The sequence below is a fragment of the Corvus cornix genome, chromosome 9 (assembly GCF_000738735.6).
Source record: "Corvus cornix cornix isolate S_Up_H32 chromosome 9, ASM73873v5, whole genome shotgun sequence".
Lineage (NCBI taxonomy): Eukaryota > Metazoa > Chordata > Aves > Passeriformes > Corvidae > Corvus > Corvus cornix.
The window spans coordinates 8,172,040-8,191,200 of NC_046339.1; the positions used below are offsets into that span (position 1 = coordinate 8,172,040).

General features: G+C 44.7%; 1 protein-coding gene across 2 annotated transcripts; it reads right to left on the reverse strand.

Annotated features, from left to right (window-relative positions):
• Window positions 1-586: 586 nt before the first annotated feature.
• On the reverse strand, window positions 587-19,128 carry LAMP3 (lysosomal associated membrane protein 3). Of its 2 annotated transcripts, XR_005602692.1 has the most exons (7): window positions 17,995-19,128; window positions 12,971-13,713; window positions 11,715-11,837; window positions 8,901-8,958; window positions 8,197-8,364; window positions 4,554-4,849; window positions 587-1,923 (listed from the first exon to the last, which is right to left on the reverse strand). XR_005602692.1 is itself a non-coding variant. In XM_019284640.3 (6 exons), exons 1-6 carry the CDS (start codon window positions 18,038-18,040, stop codon window positions 4,710-4,712), a joined length of 1,278 nt encoding a protein of 425 aa, XP_019140185.2. In that variant the 5' UTR covers window positions 18,041-19,128; the 3' UTR covers window positions 587-4,709. The 2 variants fall into 2 exon arrangements, 1 of the variants encoding a protein (XP_019140185.2); XM_019284640.3 differs by having other exon boundaries at window positions 587-4,849.
• Window positions 19,129-19,161: the final 33 nt, after the last annotated feature.

The window sequence follows — 19,161 nt, forward strand, 5'->3', positions numbered from 1 at the left end:
CCCTCCATCTGCCACTAAACCTTGTCAAGAAAGAGAGAATTTTGAGACACCAGCAGCCTTTGAGGGCCTACATCACATACACAAGTGTGTATTTACCAGCCCAGCTTCTAAAATAGGAACAAGTGAGGAATCTTGCCTACTTAAATAGGTGCAAACCTGGCACCAAATTTAACATTGTACCAGGCCAAGCAAGTGCCAAAGGGCAGAGCAAACTGCCCCTGCTCTCCAGGCAGCCCTGATTTTCTTCTGAAGGACAAATCAAGGGGCTTGCAAAGTTTTCAGCTTGTGACATTAAATTATCTATCATGTAGGGATGTGCACTGACACCAGAAATGAAGTGAAGCATAATTCTGGTATTTTATTCCTGAGGGAAGTTATGACCCCTCTGCTGCCCTCCCTGGCCCTTCTCCAACAGCCAAGTTCCTCAAGCAGCTGCTGGCAGCAGAGAGATTGGTTTTTCTTCCCCATCTTTACCATGTCTTCTGCTTTCCTGCAGTCCATCTAACAACCTTTGCTTCATGAAGAGCACAACATGTGAGACTCACTCAGCCATTTCAGAGTTAAATCATTGCACAGCAATGCACACTGTAATGACTAAATACAGCCTTTATTATAGAAACACCAATAATAGAAAAATAAAGAGCATATCTTTCTTCTCATAGCAAGTTATTTTTAGCAGCTATACATTATAGCAAGCTGGAAGTGATCAGCCAAGCCACGTTCAGACACTCAAGATGCCAATCTAATCTCCCTTCCACTTTCAACTGAATTAACAGGTGTTTCTTAACTTGGGCTTGTCCATCAGAGAACAAAATGGACTGAAAGAAATTAAACCTTGCTTTATAAACTCCTCAGTGACTTGTCTAAGTGTGACATCATCGTGCTCTGGGGATGCACCCATTCTGTCTTGGGTGTATGAGAGATCACAAGGGATGGTCTGGCATGAGAGCTGCAACAGAGGACCAGGGAGCCCTCAGGATATGGAGATGTGAGGATGTGCCCACGTCCTAGTCCCTGGGATGGCCCCCCTGCCTCCTGACCAGCACATGCTTGCACAGAAGTTAAGCTTTGCTTCCCTGGTGGATGCATCACACCATCAATGCACCACATCATCCTGATCAGCACCTTCTGGTTCAAGGTTGGATTGATCTGAGTCTGCAACTGGGGAAAGAAGTGAGCTGGGGCTGCTGAGTCACTCTGGGACCCAGCTGCAGCCTTGTCTCCTCCCACAGCAGACAAAACTGCCCTGCTACCCACAGTATAACCGCTATGGCCCACCTAGCGTGCAAGTAGTTTACCAAATATCCTCTTTTTGTATGGTGTTCTTTTAGGGACTTTTTGCTCAAGATGTTTCTTCAGACAAGAAGTTTAAAAGAGCAAGTCTAGCAACACCCAAGACCAATTACCCCTCTAGAGTCTTCCCAATGAGAGGAAGACCTCAAAACCACTCCATTAGATAAAAAAGTACCAGCTAAATATATTCCTAAATTCTGGCAGAAAATAAATACAGGCATTGGCTTGTAAAGCTGCACATGGCAGCTCAGGGAGCAGCTGGGCTGTCTGATTCTAATTCAGCGTTGAATTTGAAGACGCAATACTCCTTGCTATGCTGCTGTGCTGACACACATCCCTGCTGCAGGCTGGCTGGGTTTTGGGATCAGGGATGGAGGTGACGGGAGGCAGGCTGGGCCACAGCTGGGAAAATGGTGCACTTCCAGGCTGGGATCTCCTGATGCAGTAACGAGTTCTCCAATGGATACTTTACTACTATCAAGCACTAACTCCATTGGATGAATTTTGCTGCATGTTGGCAGCATTTCCTGGGAGCATCCAGTTGTTTCATTGGTTTGCACCACGTGCACTTCACCTGTGCCAGTTAGAGCAAGCCCAGAGTATCGTTCATGTACAGATGGCAGAATGCAGCTTCATAAAAATAGCAAACAAAAAATAGCAAGAAAAAGCATAAGAACAAATCAGGTAAATCTGAATCCAAACATTGTTCAATACCAACAGGTTGATTCCCTGTAGAAAGAAAAAAAACTATGGGGAAAAACATTAATTGTGCATCACTGGTGAAAATGCCAGGCGTCACAATATTAAACACAGAATTAGCAGTCATTAGTAACTCCTTTCTGTACTCATGCTGATATCAAACTTTTTTAAAAGACTGAATATTAACATAAAGCAAATTTTCAGAACAGAACAAGCAAATGCTGTATCCGTGCCAGTAGAAGTAACACAGATCACGCAACTGAACAGTCCAAAGAACGTGTGAAATGGGACCTGCCTTTGACAAGGGGAAGATGTCTACTGATCCCTGGGCAGAACAGCTTAGGGTCAGACCATGTGCTGAGCTTTTTAGGCAGCTTTTGTTGTTAAAATGTCCACATGTAGCAGCCTGGGACAGTGACATCCCTACTGCAGGCACAGGCTCATTTTCAAATGGAAGCTCTTCATACATTTACCTTTCCTCCCAGACATCCCATTTTTTTAAAAAAAGTGAATGCTTTAATTGAGTATAAAAATCTGCTTTCTATACAACAGATTCATAGTATTAAGTAACCCTGAGAATTAGAGGGATCTTATTAGGCCCAAGATCTGAGTCCAGTGGCTGCTTGTCTGCTAAGGGGGGGAAGGAGGAAGGGAAAATGAGCTCGATAAAGCTCACTAACCATTATGAACAGTGCTGGAGCCCTTTACAAAACAGTAATTGAAATACTTACATTTCAATTTGAGTATTCAACTGAATATAGTTCAAATCGCTGTGTCTGTATTCAAGGTTTGAAAGTCTGGTGTCCCATTTCTTGTGCCGTTTCACCTTATAAATGTATTCAGCTGTTCCTGTGCTCACAGCTGGTTCTTTGTTCTCATGTTTCTCCAAGTGTAAAAGTACTTCAAAATTGTCTTTATCTTTCTTATTTATTGGTTCATTCAGACTCAAAGGGAACATTTCTAGAGAATGTTAATTACTTCCACTGCTACATATTATATTGATTATAGAACAGTATGGCCATGTTTCCTACTTCACACAGACCAACATCTCTAATTAATTCGTGGAATGGAAGGATTTCTTTTCTTTCTACATTTAAATAAGTAAACTTGCAATGGTTAAATACTAGTAAAATATCAAAAGTATTTTTAAAATACTTAAGGGAATATCTGACAAGACATAACCATCAGTTTTACAGAGTGAAAATCCAGTGAGGTTCCATCACCATTGATAACTGCGCAGGATTTGGGCCACTATTCATGGAAATTAAATTAGCTCCCAGCATTTCCACTTTTGCTTAGATAAAGATTAAATTGTCAAGGCATTTTTGCATATGAATTCAGTCTTTCTTTTGTTTAATGAGTGCCCTTCCACAGTCCTTTTCCAGAACAAACTTTTATTAGTAAAATTTAAGCCATTACCCTAACTTCTTGGGGGAAATGTGCTCTTATTTAGTATGATCTTCTCTTTTGCAAATGTTTTTATACATAATTTCTTATCATCTTGATGTAATTTGCTTCAGTGAGCAGATTGTGTGGCATGTGCACGTGTATGTGTGTGTTTATGTGCACATTTGTGCCTATGTTCAGCTTTGTAAATCTTCTGTGACAAGCAGCTTTTCCTTGTTACAACGAAGAACGTGAGCTGGACTTAAATCTCGAAAGCAATTACTGTTCTCATGCCTTCATCATTGGTTTAGCAGGAAATAGACTACAGAGTGTATCAGTGTGCTTTAAAGCAACTCCACATTAATTCCATATGAAAACCCAGCTGCTCAGCTGTGAGCACACTGGAGAACACTCACTTTTGAGCTGAGTTTGTCCAAGGCCTGTGCAAGCTTTTATTTCCCACAGAAGCCTTGACCATACAGAATCAGTGGATTTCCATTCCTCATGGACCTTGTGCAGGTCTGCCCCAATGGTGGTTACTTAATCCCAGGCATTTCCAGTGAGTGTGGCATCTTCCTGGATTAAGAGACCACCATGCTGCCCCAGTAGAGAGGCATTTCCTGGGCTCATTGTGGTCACTGTGACAGGTCCATGTCTGAACAGGATATGAGGGATTCCTGAGCTCTCACAAGACCATGATATATTAAGCTCCAGCATAAGAGTCACAATTACCACTGTGTCTTTGCAAAGGGCTTAGTAAGAAAACCCCAAGCACTTAGGAAGTGTGACTGTGTTGTAGGACTGGTGAGAACTTGCTTGTGAGTGGAGTCACACTGACACTTCACCTGAGATTTTGGCGTGCACCGTGTTCCTAAAAAAGCTTTCAGTGAGCTCTTACTTAGCAGGGCTGTCTGTAGCTGTGGGCCTCTGGTTTATTCACCTGAAGATCAGACTTCTATATTTTAATAAATCTAAACACTGTCATTAACAAACCTGACGGATTTTCTGGGGGATAGTGATCCTGCTTGCTTTAAGCTATTTTTAGGAATCTGGCTTAGGTGATCTGAATGACCTCCTTTGTTGATAACACAGAGAAATTGGGTCCTCATTTTTGTCATCTGGAATACATCTAAATTAGATGCTAAGAATAGCCTAAAGTAGAGAGTCCTTCCCACCTTAAAGAAACTCCTTCCAGAAACATTCATTAGCTGTAAACACATGGTGTCATCTCACTTAAAAATGTGGCTTCAGGGCAGGGAGATTGCCAGGCAGAAACAAAAACTTCTGTGACTTCTCTGCTTGCTGCACACATTTGGAAGTACAAGTGCACCTCAGATGCGTTCGTATCCTCTACGTGGCTTTCTTCTGGAGATCAGGAAGGTGGCAAGCACAATGACAAACAATCCCAGGATACTCAGGCACACTGCAATGGGAGCTGCTTTGCTGTTTCTATCAGGAAAACATTCTTCTTCTGAAAAGAAAAGGAGATCAGAGAATGTTATAGCAGAACACCATACTCCTAGACTGTACATCTGTATTCCAGAAGAGTTGGCAAATACAAGCCAGAAGTTCTCAAACCCTTGCTTTCTTTTTTTTTCCCTTTCTTTTTCCTGAGCTATACCTACTACATTTTTAATCTGTGGTGAGCCTTATCTCAAGAAAACCGTCCTTGCCCCTTCTGCAGTAGCTCCATACTTCCCTAAAGTTGCTCTGCTCCCTCATGTCTACAGAATTGTTTCACCACACACACAGCAGGAGGTTTCTTGCCAAAAGCAGATGGGGAACATCACAATACAAAGTGCCAGTCTGAAAATAAAGCACAAGACACATGGTTGAAAACTGCTCTGTGTGACATCTGATTGCTTCTTCCCAGTGAAAAGAATCAGGCCAGAGACAGAAGCCCATAGTCCAGCACATCATCAGTGCAGCAAGAATCCTTGTTAAGTCAGTGTTTCCTAAGAAAAATCAAATTCCAATTGTTCTCTCTGTTTAATTCAAAGTAATTGTGGATAATGGTGATTAACTCAGAACATCCAGAGATTAGGGAGGCAGAAGCCTTGGCCATAGTCCAGGGAGTTGCTTTAGTAGTACTATTGTAATTTTGTTGTACATATGATGATATCAGAAAAGGTTCTGACACAAATCAAATATTTGGAGGACCATCCAAAGATATCACTCCAAACATACCTCTTAGCTACAGAGAGGGCAAATCCTGACTTCCTCAGCCAGTTCCTACCCAAATGAATATTCAAGTCATCCTCTGATTAAACAGAAACTCATTAGTTAAAAGCGAACGTCTAGACTGAGGTAAATTGGCGGCTTTCCTATGGAGAGACCACACCACGTGGGCCACTGACAGAAATGGAAAATTTTGCCAGTAACAATGGCAGGATCAGTCTCAAATTCAAAATACAAGTGTAGCCCTGGGAGTGAAGGCAGTGTCTGGGAATGACCACTAATGTGTTATCCCAGAATCAGATCAGACCTATATCTTCCATCAGATCTACAGGAATGGTCCTTCCTCGGACTCTGGGGAAAGACAGACCTTTGTCATGCTGCTGTGAGTAGCACCTGCAGAGCAAACTGTTCTCTAAGGGCAGCTTGGTCAGCTAAACCCCACAGTACATCCCAGCTCAGCAGTAAATCCAGTTTATAGCCAGGATATGAGGGAGATCCCACACCCTGTGCCCCTCTCACTCCCTGTGACTGTTCCGAGGCAGGTTTCAACAGCACTCTGAGATTAAAGCCTCGAGTGTTATTCCATGACTATGCTGGCACAAGTTGTAGCTTCGCTTGGGCTTTTCCCCCACGGAAATCTTTTCACTGACAGTGGGCAGTGAGCCCAAGGAACATGTGGAGTGCATGACATCGTGGCACAGCTCCAGAGCCTCCACATGGCTCTTCCCAAAGTCTGATCCTCTTCTGCTCTAATCCAGACGGTGATGCAATGCCACAAAGCCAAAGGCATGAGCATTCAACTAGAGGTTGCCTTTTGAAAGCTCTGTCTGGTTAATGTAACCTGCTGTTAAATGAGCGGAAAAGTATTTGCATCTAAGTGTTGTGAAAGCCAGAGATGTTTGAATTGGTCATTTTGTTTTGATGAAACATTGGGAATGAAGGAATGAACTCTAGGAATTGTTTCTGATGCACTGAAGAACAGAAGGCCCTTTTACAGATTTCCAGACTCAAAGAGATCAAGCTATTGATAAACACTGCTGCACACAGTACAAAATTGTAAAGAACTTGAAACCAGTGACCATTACTGTTTTTTCTTCCCCATTTAAAGATAAGCAAATCAGGAGCAACAGAAGTGAAACTATCAGTCTCAAGACACCCGAAGGTAGAAGGCTGGTGATGTGTTTAGTCATTCCTTCACTGGGGATTTTCTCCTTCAGAATCTGCATATGCAGCCAACACACAACAGTTTCATGACTGTTTTGTAGCCACAGGGGAATTATTTCAGAGGTGGGAGCTGCTTTCTCAGCTCTCTGACTAAGAGCAAAACTAATTTAAATTTGTATATGGCATTGACTAGCAGAGATTAGTCTGACTTGGAGGGAGAGAGAGAGGGAGAGACAGAGAGCATCCTTCTCAGGTGAGGTGAGGCCATACCTAGTCCCATAACTAAGATCATTCATTGTACACATTTGAATGGGAATGAGGGGACCAGATGGGATCCCATGCGTTCTTCCAGCTCAGTGTTATCCCATGCAAAAATTCTTCGTGAGACTGACAGCATAGATGAAGTTCTCAGTGTGGAGAAGAACCATGTCTTTAAAAAGCCCCAAATGTTTCCCATTATATTCCTTTTAGAATGAAAAAGGTAACCAAAATGGTGACCTAACCGAAGAAGAATTTGTCAAACAGAACCAAACTGAGTCAAAGGACAGATCTAAAGTAAAAAGAAGAATACAGGGGCAGTATTTTGTGAGCACACAGAAAGGCAAGTGGCAGAAGAGAATTCTCTCTTTTTTTATTACTTACAGTTTTATTACTGCATCTGAAGGGCTGGAGAGCTGGTCAGCCCTTCTGTGCACCTGAGTTCTTGTATGGAAAAGCCCTGAGAGGAAGCCACAGAAATGAGAAGATGGAGAACTTGAAAGAGACCACAGGGTTCCACTTAATCCCCCTCTCTGGTCTGTCTTTGTCTTTTATTGAGATACCTGGTTGCCTCTTTGTGGCACTTCTCCAAGAAAAGACAAACTGAAGAGATGAGCATCACGTTTAATTCTGAAGCTGGGAGTGGGCCAGTTGTGCTCCTCCTCAGAAGCACCGATCATCACGTCTAGACAGAGCTGCTCTGAAAATATCATCCTGCATTCATAAATATCCCTTATTAGCTGGCAGTTTTGCTGCTGCAATTGTGGGACAATGTGAGTATCAGGAGCCTTTAAAAATAGCTAAAATCTGACTATATTGAGAACAGTGGCCTGGAAATGAACTTTACACGCTGAGAGTTTGGGCAGTGCATTGGTGGTGAACACACCTCTGCTTGTTCCAGGAGAAAATGGATGAAGAAGAAAATTGTGGCTGTAGAGTTAAGCATTTTTAACAAGAAGGTGAAACAGAAGGTGCTGAATTCAGGGGGGAAAGATATTTTTCCATCCTCCATAGGTATTACCACTGTGTTGGAAATGACTCAGGAAAGATTGAGAAAACAGCAGTGGGCAGGTTACATTATTTGGGAACAGATACAAAGCTGTGGTTGTGCTGTAGGTTCAGTCCATGTGTATGGATATAATTTAGCAGATTACATCCATTGGGCTACCAGAGTGCTGACATGCAGGTCTGGGAAGGGTGGAAAAGTATCCTACTCACCTTTTCCAAACTGGTTACCGACAATGTCAAACGCCTGCAGCTGCATATGAACAAAGAGGATCTGGAAGTTCCTCTCCAAGGTGAAGGTTTGCCTGCTGGCACACTTAAAGGAATTCCCCAGCTTTGTTGTGAACAGCTTCTCATTTAGGGCTGCATAGTAAAGCATAGCTGGAAGCCAGAGAGAGACAGATGAGAATCCACACTAACTCCACTGGAACCACCATCTTTCTGAGGTAAAATGGTCCCAGTGGTTACTAAAGCGTGGACATTTTCTCCATAAACTATCACTTACTCTTCTTACATGTTTAAATGAGTGCATTAACTATCAATGGGTGACTCAGCTGAGCTTAGGTCTGAAAAAGCAGCTAAAATTTCAGATGCTTCCTCAAATCACATTTTAACAAAATTGAGTCTGCAAGAGGGGGTTAGAATTCTCACAGGAACAGACAAGGTTTGAAGTAATCTCTATTCCAAAAGAGTGGGGCAGGGAAAGCTTTTGAGATCAAAAAGACGATGTAATAATAGTGACATGACTGCAGCTGGGTCCCTTCCCTTCCACTTTTATACTATAAGATTTAGATGAATGACACACTGAAAGCTTGATAAAACACATACTTGTAAAATCCAGTGTTTTAAAGATATGAAAGCTTATCCCACACCCAGAACAGCTTGATCTGAAATTAGGACAGGGTAAAATCACTGACCTTCAGAAGAAAACTGTATTCTGCTCTCAATTTTAGTGACAGAGTAACTTGGAGCTTGCTGCAAAAGAAGATACATCTTTATTCATAATACATACATGTATCTGCAGGGGAAAGAAACACAGCTCACCACAGCAAAATGGTCATAAAGATATTCCCAAATAAATACTTGATAAAGCATCACCTTTGAGATCCAAGTACCAACTCTCTTGGATGTATTTTTCTTTTCCAATTCTCACCTGCATCACCAATTCTGCTCAGTTCAGTGAAATGGGACCGTGCAGGTGTCATTTTACACAAACTGCTCAAGCTGGACACTCATGAGATACTTGTGATAACCAAAAGTAGGAAGACTGCTGGCACAGAAAGCACCTGGGACAACAGCACAGAACAAAATTTCCAGCCAGGTGTCCTGCCTGCATGCCTTGAAACCCTGGTGCAGCCTGGACACTGCCCTCCCCTGGCGTGTCACAGGGTGAGAGCCACTCTAGGGAGCTTCCCCCTGGTAGCAGTGTTGGAGTATAATGTGATGCCTCATGCAGCAGCAGCCCTGCTACCCAGTTTAATTCCTGCTGTGTGTACACAGGGACTGGTGAGTGCAGCTGGTAGATAAATGGCAGCAGACATGAATGTCTCCTGTGCACCCAGTTAAAAACTGGTAGGATGGAGAGGGAAAATTGAAGAAAGAAATATACCAGAGAAGAGGTTCTCAGCATTTTTCCAACTGAAAGACAAAAATAGGTGAAATATGACCATTTTTGGGTGGCAGTGCTTTTTTCTGTTTGGCCACAGTTAAAAACTTTGCTAGGGGAAAACACCTGCTCCTACTTCACATCTTGTGGGTTGGTTACACAACTTCCTTTTTTCAAGCCCTTCAGAGAGGCCACTGGAGTGGTGAGCACTGACCCAGCCCCTCTCCTCTGCCACCCCAGCCCCGGGGCCTGAGCCAGCTCCTCTCCCACCAGAGACAGCCACAAGTGCCACTGCTGGAGCACTCCAGCTTCAAAGCACCGAGACAGGCTGCAGGGACCAAACACAAAAAGCCAGCAGCAAACTCATTTCTTATTAACTTGAATTTCAAAGCAGTCCAAGCTGAGCCCTGCTATGCTCTTGAGGCTTATCTTTAAGTGGAGGGTGGATTGTCTAATGCTGTGCCAAAACCCACCTTTTTCAGGGCAAGACAGGTCAAGCACCTCCTAAAGGTTCACATCACTCTCCTTAGCACTGCTGCAACCTGGGGCTTTTATGGGTACTTGAATCCCCAGCCTTTCTCTAAGGATTCTTGTGACACCATAAATGTTCCTCTTGTTGCAGGAAACACATTTCAAGCAAACACTCAGTCTGAACCGATCCTTCGTTTTAAAACAGCTCCTTCATTTTTTACGTCACTTTTCCTCTGTAGCTCTCAGAAAACTTCTTGCCATAAGCTAAAATAAAGATGATTACTAATTGAAATATTTTCTCTGTTCAAGAATTAATGACACATGCGGGGTATAATTTGCTGTTCTCTCTCGGACTTTCTATGAAAATGACTGATTAACCATTTGTACTTTTCTTAATCGTCTGTAATTTGAGCTTGGAACCAGGCTGCAAGACTGACAATTTAGCTTGATTAATTGAAGGACACAAAACAGCAGTGATGGCCAGATGCAGCTCTCAGCTGCTGTGAACCTCCAGGACATGGCCTTGATGCACATCACACTTCCCAGAGTGTGATGGGATCCAACCCGTGCTGTGTTGCTGTCCATTCCTCCCTGCCCATTAACGACTTTATACACAGTGTTAATTCTGTCTTAGCTCTGCAGGCATCATCACCCAGCCTTTACAGCTTTCAGATAAATAGTGCTGCCTCCCAAAATTTTCAAATGCCTGAGGTAGCAAGAGAATGGCTGCACTCAGGGGTTTTCTCTGGTGCTTACACAAGCTGCAGCACTCTTGGTAGCTTGTGTTAAGCCACACCCAGAGATGATGTGGTCCCAGTGGGGAACATGGAATTAATAGATACAATGTGGAAAAAACCCTCATTTTCCCACTGTGTAAGCAAAACCTGTCATCTTGACCAAGTTTCTGTGTGTGTTTGTAGGTCTCCCTTTAAGGCCACTTATCTACAATTTTATTGTTGCAGTTCACTTGTTTGGAATTTTCCACTCAGAAATTAGATGAAATTAGGCTCCTTCAGCTGTGGATGTGTCATGGCTCCTGGGCACTCAAAACTGCACAGGCTGTTCTTTGAATTTGACAACCCCAGCTGGCTTTTATGGAAAGCAAATGGCTGAGAGCAACTTGACAGTGTGAGCTCCCAGCACACCTTGTTCTGGCACAGGGACTCCAGTCCCAAACCCTTTCCCTCTGTGCCACTCCAATGCAAACAGCAGCTCTGACCTTCCCTCCCATGAGACTTACCTATGTAAAAAAGAGATTCAGATCTTGCTTGGCTATTCCTAGATTTTGAGTTGCTTGATGGGCAACTTTAACACTGCTCTCTGTAGCTTTCTCTCAGAAGATGGCAGAGCACTGTGCTTATCCTTCACTTCCAAACTCAAAGTTCAAACAGACAAGACCTGATTTAACACTGAAGTCAGTTGTACTGTGAGCACGATGCTGCACCAGGCAGCCTCCAGAGGTATTTTCCAACCTGAATTAATCTGTGGTTCTACCCGTTGGGAAGAAGAGAAGTAACCATGCCTTATATAGAGATGGTAAACAAGCACAGAGATAGATAAAACACCTTTCCCCACAGCTCAAGCTGGATCAAAGGCAGCCTAAGTTCTTGCTCCCCAGTCCTAAACACTTGTTCCCTTTAAATGCAACAATTACCTTTACAAAAGTGAAGTTTACAAATCCTCCACTAAAAGTTAAGTTCAGCTCAGACTGCACCATCCCACAGCTTCCAGATACCTGTGTCGCATTGGGGTTGACAGTCACATACTCCATCTGCTCCTGTAGAGAGAAGAGACATTGCAGGGCTGCTGATGAAGAAGAGGGTGGAATTTAGTAACAAACATGCAGAGATTTAATAACTTTAAAACATGCAGAGATTTGCCTGGTTTTTTTCCCCCACACAGGCTCTATGTGGCTGAATGAACAGGCCAGTGGTGGTGGCAGCCAAACTGCTGCCTGCCAGGGTCTTTCCCCACTTGTGAATCAGCACTGGTGGTTGTCTGTCACATCACCGAGCTGTTCCAGTGCATTAAGATGGCAGAAAATATTGGTTTTCTGTTCATTCAGTGAACTGATATGATTCAGAGCAGGGTCAGATGAGTACGAATAAAGTAATTTATAAAGAAGGAGCACCTTATATAATTATAAACATCTCACTATGGTCTGGTAAGGTTGAGAATCCTGGTCCCTGCCTGGCTTCTGCCAGGATGAGGAATGAAAATTACTTCTACCAACATTAGACAATCATCCCGTGTTGGAAATATGCAGATACCAAACATGAATATTTGTATTTGTAACAGGGATGGCTCAAGCATAAGAACTCCAGAGCCTTAGGATGTAGCTGCATGTGTTGTATTAATGGAGGCTACAAAACTTTAAGCCTGAGGGACACAATTGCCATTTTGGGTTGTATGCCATCTTTTGCTGAATCATTCTCAGTGGATCACTTCTAGGAGAGGGGACTAACTCTTCAGAACCTGGCAGTTCCCGTGATCCTAAATTGTCCATTCGTCAGCATCAGGACAACCCACCTCTGAATCCAAGTCTGTGAACTGACAATTTCTTGCTTTCGTTGCAGCTCACAATGTCAAGCTCTTCACTGAAGTCAGTACAGATTTTAACTGATCTCCCATTCTAGGAAGCACAAATAACCCTGCAGGCTGATCTCCTGCCCCACTATTGCTCCCACACAAATATCACTGAAATAAGAAAGCACCTTTACGTCCCCCTGGCATCATCATCACACAGGCCAAAGTACAGCAGCTGGGATGCTGTGGCACACGAGGGGCCTTAGACTGGCAGCAAACCACTTGTTTTGATCATAGAAGCTAATTCTGAAAATGGCTTGGAAAGAGGAAGAATGAACTCCAGCTAATGAAGAAAGTCACTACAAAGCTCAGCTTCCACCTCACCTGTTGTGTATTTCGAGCCATCAGCTGCAGACCCATGACAGCTTTGACGCAGGTCGTGTTCCCATCGGAAAGGGTGTAGGTGCCTGTGGGGATGGGAGAGGGCTGCGGGCCGGGCCGGGGTCTCGCTGTCCTGGCAGGGGATGTGGGGGCTGTTTGTGTCCCTCCATGGGTGGTTGTCGTGCTGGTGGCAGCCGTGGCTGTTGTTTGTCTCCGAGAGCGCGTGCTGCACCTGCCCTTCTGCGTGGTGGTGGCTGCAGAGGCGGTGGTGGCAGCTGTCCCCTGGGTACTTGCTGTCTCGTGTTTCAGGGAGGTGTTGGTGGCCACTGCTGTCATTCCTGTGGTCACATGTGGTCTCCTCCCATGCCTGGTGGAGAACACAGAAGGGCTGGTTGTGTTCTTCACTGCAGCTGTAATCGAGAGCATTGCCGGGGCTGTGGCCTGGCTGGCTGTGCTGGTGGTGTCTGCGGGTGTCGTGGATATGGCGCCTGCTCCTCCTTGGGCTGCTGTGTGCTGGCCTGGAGCTGCTGTAGTCTGGAGCTGCTCTGTTGTCTGCACAGTTGTTCTGTGGCTCATGGGTGTTGTTTGAAGATGGCCTGTGCTGTTAAAATGAGCTGTGGTGCTTTGATGGGGTGAAGAATGAAAAAGGGAAAGTGGCTGAGCAGAAGTAGCCATTTGATGGAAGGATGTGGTTTCTGGAGACAGTTCGACCCCCAGGGCCGCTTCAGCAAAGCAGGAGGAAAATGCTGCAAAGAAACTAAAGTCAGCGGTCTAGAAACCTTTCTATTTCACTTTTACATTGATAATCACAGCATAACTGCACTGGTTTTGTTATCAAATGGGTGACACAATTTCATCCTTCATTTGGCTCCACTCATGATAGGAGAGTGAAAGCAGACACCCTGTAGGACTATCCACAGCTTGGCACCACTCCCCAGGTTTCACACCTCTGAGTATTCCCGTTCCAGTGGGAGCACATTGGCTCCCAGCTCTCCACACACTGAGGACCCAGACCTTGCACAAGTCCCAGGCAGCACAAGAATTCCCTGCAGGCAGTAGTTCAGCAGAATTTGCTGGAAGCAAATTGGCGAGGTCTAAGGAAGATGACATGGGTGTTCTTACCAACGAAGTGTAGGGAAAGGGGATGTGTTTGTGTGTGAAGGAAGTGAGGCAGTGCAATGGTTTTACAGTGATTCACAGTAGTCTGGGAAACCAGTCTGGGAACAGGAAAATTCCTGATATTTATTTATTGTTTTGTGGTAGCCATGTCAGCTTGAACCCTGAAGTTCTTCCTCCTGAAAGAACCCCAACAATGACCATCCCTCTTAGTGATGGGCTTTCAGAAATAAGAAAAAAAAAAATCAGGAGGCAGCATCCAGGGGCCACATCAGAAAACAGTCACGGCACCAAAATTATGCTTCCACCTAATAACATTTACAGAAATACGTCCCTTGCAGAAGTGAAAAAAAAATCTGGCTCCTAAATGTAAATACAGAAGTGAACAAGAAGTGGGAAAGTACATCATCGAATAGGTGAATGTCACAACTCTTCTGCTCGAGTCTTTGTGAGTATGCAGCAAGACTCTAGAAAGACAAGGTCAAGATAAAAGAAATCATAAATCACTGACGTATGTGAATTCCTTGATGTACATGAAGATTTAGGTGTAGTGAAATGCATTACTGCCTAAATTAGCAGGAGGACAGAGATAAATTCTCCGGTTTGGAGACAGAAGGGACACAGAAGTCCAAGACAGCTCATATTCCCAGCAGTACAGCTCCACAGAGAATGCCTCAACATGTCTGAGTTCACTGTACACTGGTTCTTTCAAAGAAATTTCTCAGGAATCAGTGTCAAAGTTTGTGGCAGGCAGGCTGCTGAGATTGGGATTTTAGGAGAGATTAATGCCAAAGGCACATTTAGAGTGAAAACGGCTGAAATCTCACAAGTTCTTCCCTTTATTAATTTATTTCTTTATTGTCCCTTATCATGAACAGAGATCTTCAATAATAGCTGAATTCACAAAATCTCACCATTCTAAGATATATAAAAACTAAATAAGAATAGTAAAACCTACTGGGTTTTGAATCAAATTCAAAAGAAAAATCAAAAGACATATGAGCAGATATACAGATCTTAACCCTTACCACAATTTTCCCTTAAAAATGGCTATGTTGGAGAAGAGCAGAAGTGTAGATGTCAATAGTCCATACTCCTAAAATTGCCTGGGTGCACTCTGTGCTGTACAGAACACACTTGACTGCCATTTTAGCTGTTATCATCAAAGAAGTGCAACTCGAGACAGTAGAAAAGCCTCAAAAAATTTGTGATTTTTCTCAAAATGAACCTAAAAATGCACACTTAATATGACACTTTAGTTCATTTTCTCCCTTTCCCCTACACTTTAGCACAGCTGCTGCAGAGCTGTTTATCAGATAACTGATCTCCTTCTCTGGGGCCAGGGGAAAGCCAGAGCAGTTGCCATACACCAGTTATGGGTAGCTGATCCTAGTGTATCAGCATGATAAAAACAAGAAAGAAGAAGTTGCAATTTTCACTCTTTCTTCCCCTGTAAGACTGTGAAACAACACATATTTAAGTTTACACGAGTCCTAAATTGTCTGTAGCTCTTAGTTTTCAGTTCACAAATTGGTTTTGATTACTGACCAGATAACACAGACGTGGAGAGAAATATTATTTAAGTGCCATTGGAATACCACCCACAGCTTTAAAATAAAACTCCTCAAAAGGTCATTTCAACCCAATTATTTTTCACTATTCAGCCTGACAGGGTCACCTGAAGGGTAAAGCCAGAAATATCTTTGGGGTGGCCCATGGCTTTTGCTCACTGGGTGACTACCAGACTGTTCCTCCAGGCTCTCCCAAGCATTTTGGAGCTTATGCCAGTGCATGGCCACACCGCTGAACCCATTGGCTTGGACGGTCTTTCCAAAAGGCATTTGGCCACATCAGCTCCCAGGGATGGGCAGGGATCACTCTCCAGCTGCACCCATTGGCCTTGGCTGTGTTTGGGTGGCTGCTGAAAGTGTTCTGGTGGCTCTGCTGTGTGAAGGGGTGGATGGGCCCATGGGGTCCCTGACCTACCCTCCAGCTAAGGCCTGAAAGGCTTCCCTGTGCCTTCTCAGCACAGCCACATTCCTCTCTGGCAGCCTGGCACCGCTTGGAAAGCAGCCATGAGTACGACTTCCCCAGCACAGACTTTCATGGCTCTGCCAGCAAAACAGGCCACAGAAACACGAGGAATGGCAGCTCTGCACCCCCCAGTAGTTTCCTTCTGTTTTCCTCCTATAAAGCCAACTCAAAACTTCATACAAGCAATATTTTGCTTGAGGGAAGATGCCCTGGGGGGTATCTTCCCAGAGGAAGCAGCTGCAGTCCCCTTGTCTCACTTTAGAATCAAAATTGTGTGTAACATATGCTGAGGGCTGTGTGTGAGCCCAGGCAGCTTCCATGCAATGCTCCAGAACAAAACTCTTAGAAATGGACCGGCACAGCTCTCAGAAATTCCCTGTTCCCAGTCTGGGCCTGGAGTTCCCTTTTTCATGCTTTGGTGACAAGTTTTGGTCACAAGGAACATCACTCCTCTGCTTTCAGGCATTATGGTGGGAAGCTGAGTGCTCAGTGCCATGGCCTGGCTGTGCCATTTCTCAGACTGTACTGGGGTGTGTGATAGAAACTTTTACTGAGGACTTCTTCCCCCTTTTCATCTAACCACACTCATCTGTTCAGCTGCCCAGCAGGTTTGTTCTGCTTTCTGCTGCCAGGCAAAATGCTCATAGCTTAGGTGATTAATTCTGAGTGGACACAAAACCTGACCCAGCTCCTGTAATCACTGAAAACACTCTCACCAGCCTTGGCTGCTTTGGTTTGCTTGAAGAATTAGAAAAGCACCAAGATTTTCTGAGAGGTTTCAGTACTGTCATAGCTTCCCTCCAACCCATTTGACCTTTATCCCTTAAGCACTAATTATGTTTAATTCCCTGTCTGCACAGAAAGACTTGACTTTGTGACATTAATAAAACATCAAAACAAATTATTAAATGAAAGATCAAAAATGGGTAAGGATCAGAGAAAACAAGTTCTGGTCAAAAGCAATTGCTGACCACTGAATTATTAGTGTTGTTTCTCAGTCTGATCTTGCTCCCCTTTCATTTATATGTTTTGGGGCTACATCAGCAGCCTTTGGCTATGAAGCAGGCATGGGAAAGCAGAAAGACACAGCAGGAGCTGCTCGTGGTTGAGCCCCTGGGCACTTTCCCTGCTCATGGACTGAGAGGGGGATGGGGGTTGGTCCTTGTGCGATCCCCATGTGCTGATGGCAAAACACACCCAATACCCGGCTCAAACCCTTGGTCATTCCACAGATTAAATCACACTCTGTCCCTCTTCACCAGGCAAGTTTGGTGCTGCTGCAGGTGTTGAGCAGTGCCTTAAAGCACTGGGAGATGTCCTTCGTGTGTGTGGCTCCCCAGATTTTCACAGAGCAGCATTAAGGATCAAATGGTGACTCTGATGAGGCTTGCCATTGAGAGAAACCCCATCCTGTGTTTTCCAAGCCCCTGCCTCACTCCTGCTTTCCCGATCCTGCTCTGCATCTTGCAATGCAGATAAATTAATGACTTGAGCAATGCTTTCTCAGTTTTTTCTTTCCTGCTTGTCTCACTCAGGATTTTTGGTTAATTCTGCAGGTCTGGAAATTATTTTTAATTAAGAAAAGCAAAGCCAAAAAAGTCTGCTTCTAACATGGCTTTGAACTGACTCCTTCACACACAGTTTATGCCACCAGAGAGTTCAAGGAAGGTACAGAGGAAAAATCAAATTAAGTGTACACCAGCTGCAATTAACTGCAGTCATGGTTATTTCTTAGCAGTGGGACTTTACTGAAAGCACCCTTAGTGTTAGCAACAAAACGGTTCAAAGTTTTGAGTCTGTTAGGTGCTGTCCTAACTGCAAGGAGACAAAACTGGCATAATGTCCCATTTCCAGGTAGAAATGATGCTGTTACTCACCACAGGCGAGGGTCAGCGAGATGAGCTGCCGCGCGCTCCTCCCCATGGCCAGCACGGCTGCGGGCGTGAGAGGTGCTGCTTCTCCCCGGGGAGCGGCTGCGCAGGAAACCGAGCTTTCCTGCGGACTGAAAAGTTTCACTTGATGCAGGGAGTGCTCAGTCACATGGCTGAGAAGGAGGTGGAGAGAGAGGGGGAGACCGATGCCTCTCGTCTGTAAACTCACGCAGAAGGAAATAAATGATGGTTAGGAGAGAAAGTGGAAAGAGAAAAGACTGCTGGGCTGACTGGGAGGACAGGCTCACTCTGCACCTGGGACCTGGGGCTCTTAAAGGCTAGGGAAAGCTTCTTGCATCTCCCTCCCGCTCTGATAACCTGGTGCAAAGTGCCCCAGCAGAGGGTTACACCCTGTAAATCAGTGCCTGTCCTGTGTTCTTTAGAAAGTACTTTCTTGAAGGCCAAACTCCGTCTTTTATGTTAAGGCACAGAAGGGAGAGGTGTGGCCGTCTCCACAGTGCACCTGCTGAAAGTGAGACAGGGCCGAGCAGAGCCCCAGACGGGCTCTCGTCCAAGGTGGATTGGCCGGGGGGTCACTGTTAGTGCTGCATCCAAACACCTCTGCCCCACGAAGGGCTCCTGCACAGCTCCTCCGGCCGGGGCGGTCCCGGCGTGCGGGGCCGGGATGAGCGGCAGGAGAGCGTCACCCACTCCTGCCCACGTGTGCATTCCCTGCCCTGGGCATTTGGCAGGAGCCTGCTTGGGGCAGAGAATGAAGCAACCCCCCCCACACCGGCGGCTGGTGTGCTCCTATTTCTTCTTTTTCTCATACCAATACTCACTGCAGGAACATGGTGACACCAGTGACTTCAAAAGTCAAGTGAGGTGAAGTTTGCCCTAGAAATCTGGATACTGCATGAAATCAGTTCATCTTGCTCTATTTGCATTGTGTTTCTACATTCTCACTTTTACCAGCTTGCCTTGCTACATGATCCACAACTTGTATTTGGATCAATTAGCACTCCCTAATAAGCACTGGTAGCCAAAGGCATGCAGGCATCTCAGGGGTAACTATTATAAAGTCACCTACAACTTCCTCTGAGCTGTCTGCGTGAATCTTTGCACTCTCCTAAGAGTCCCAGTGACTCAGAACATGACTAAGGGAGATGGGTA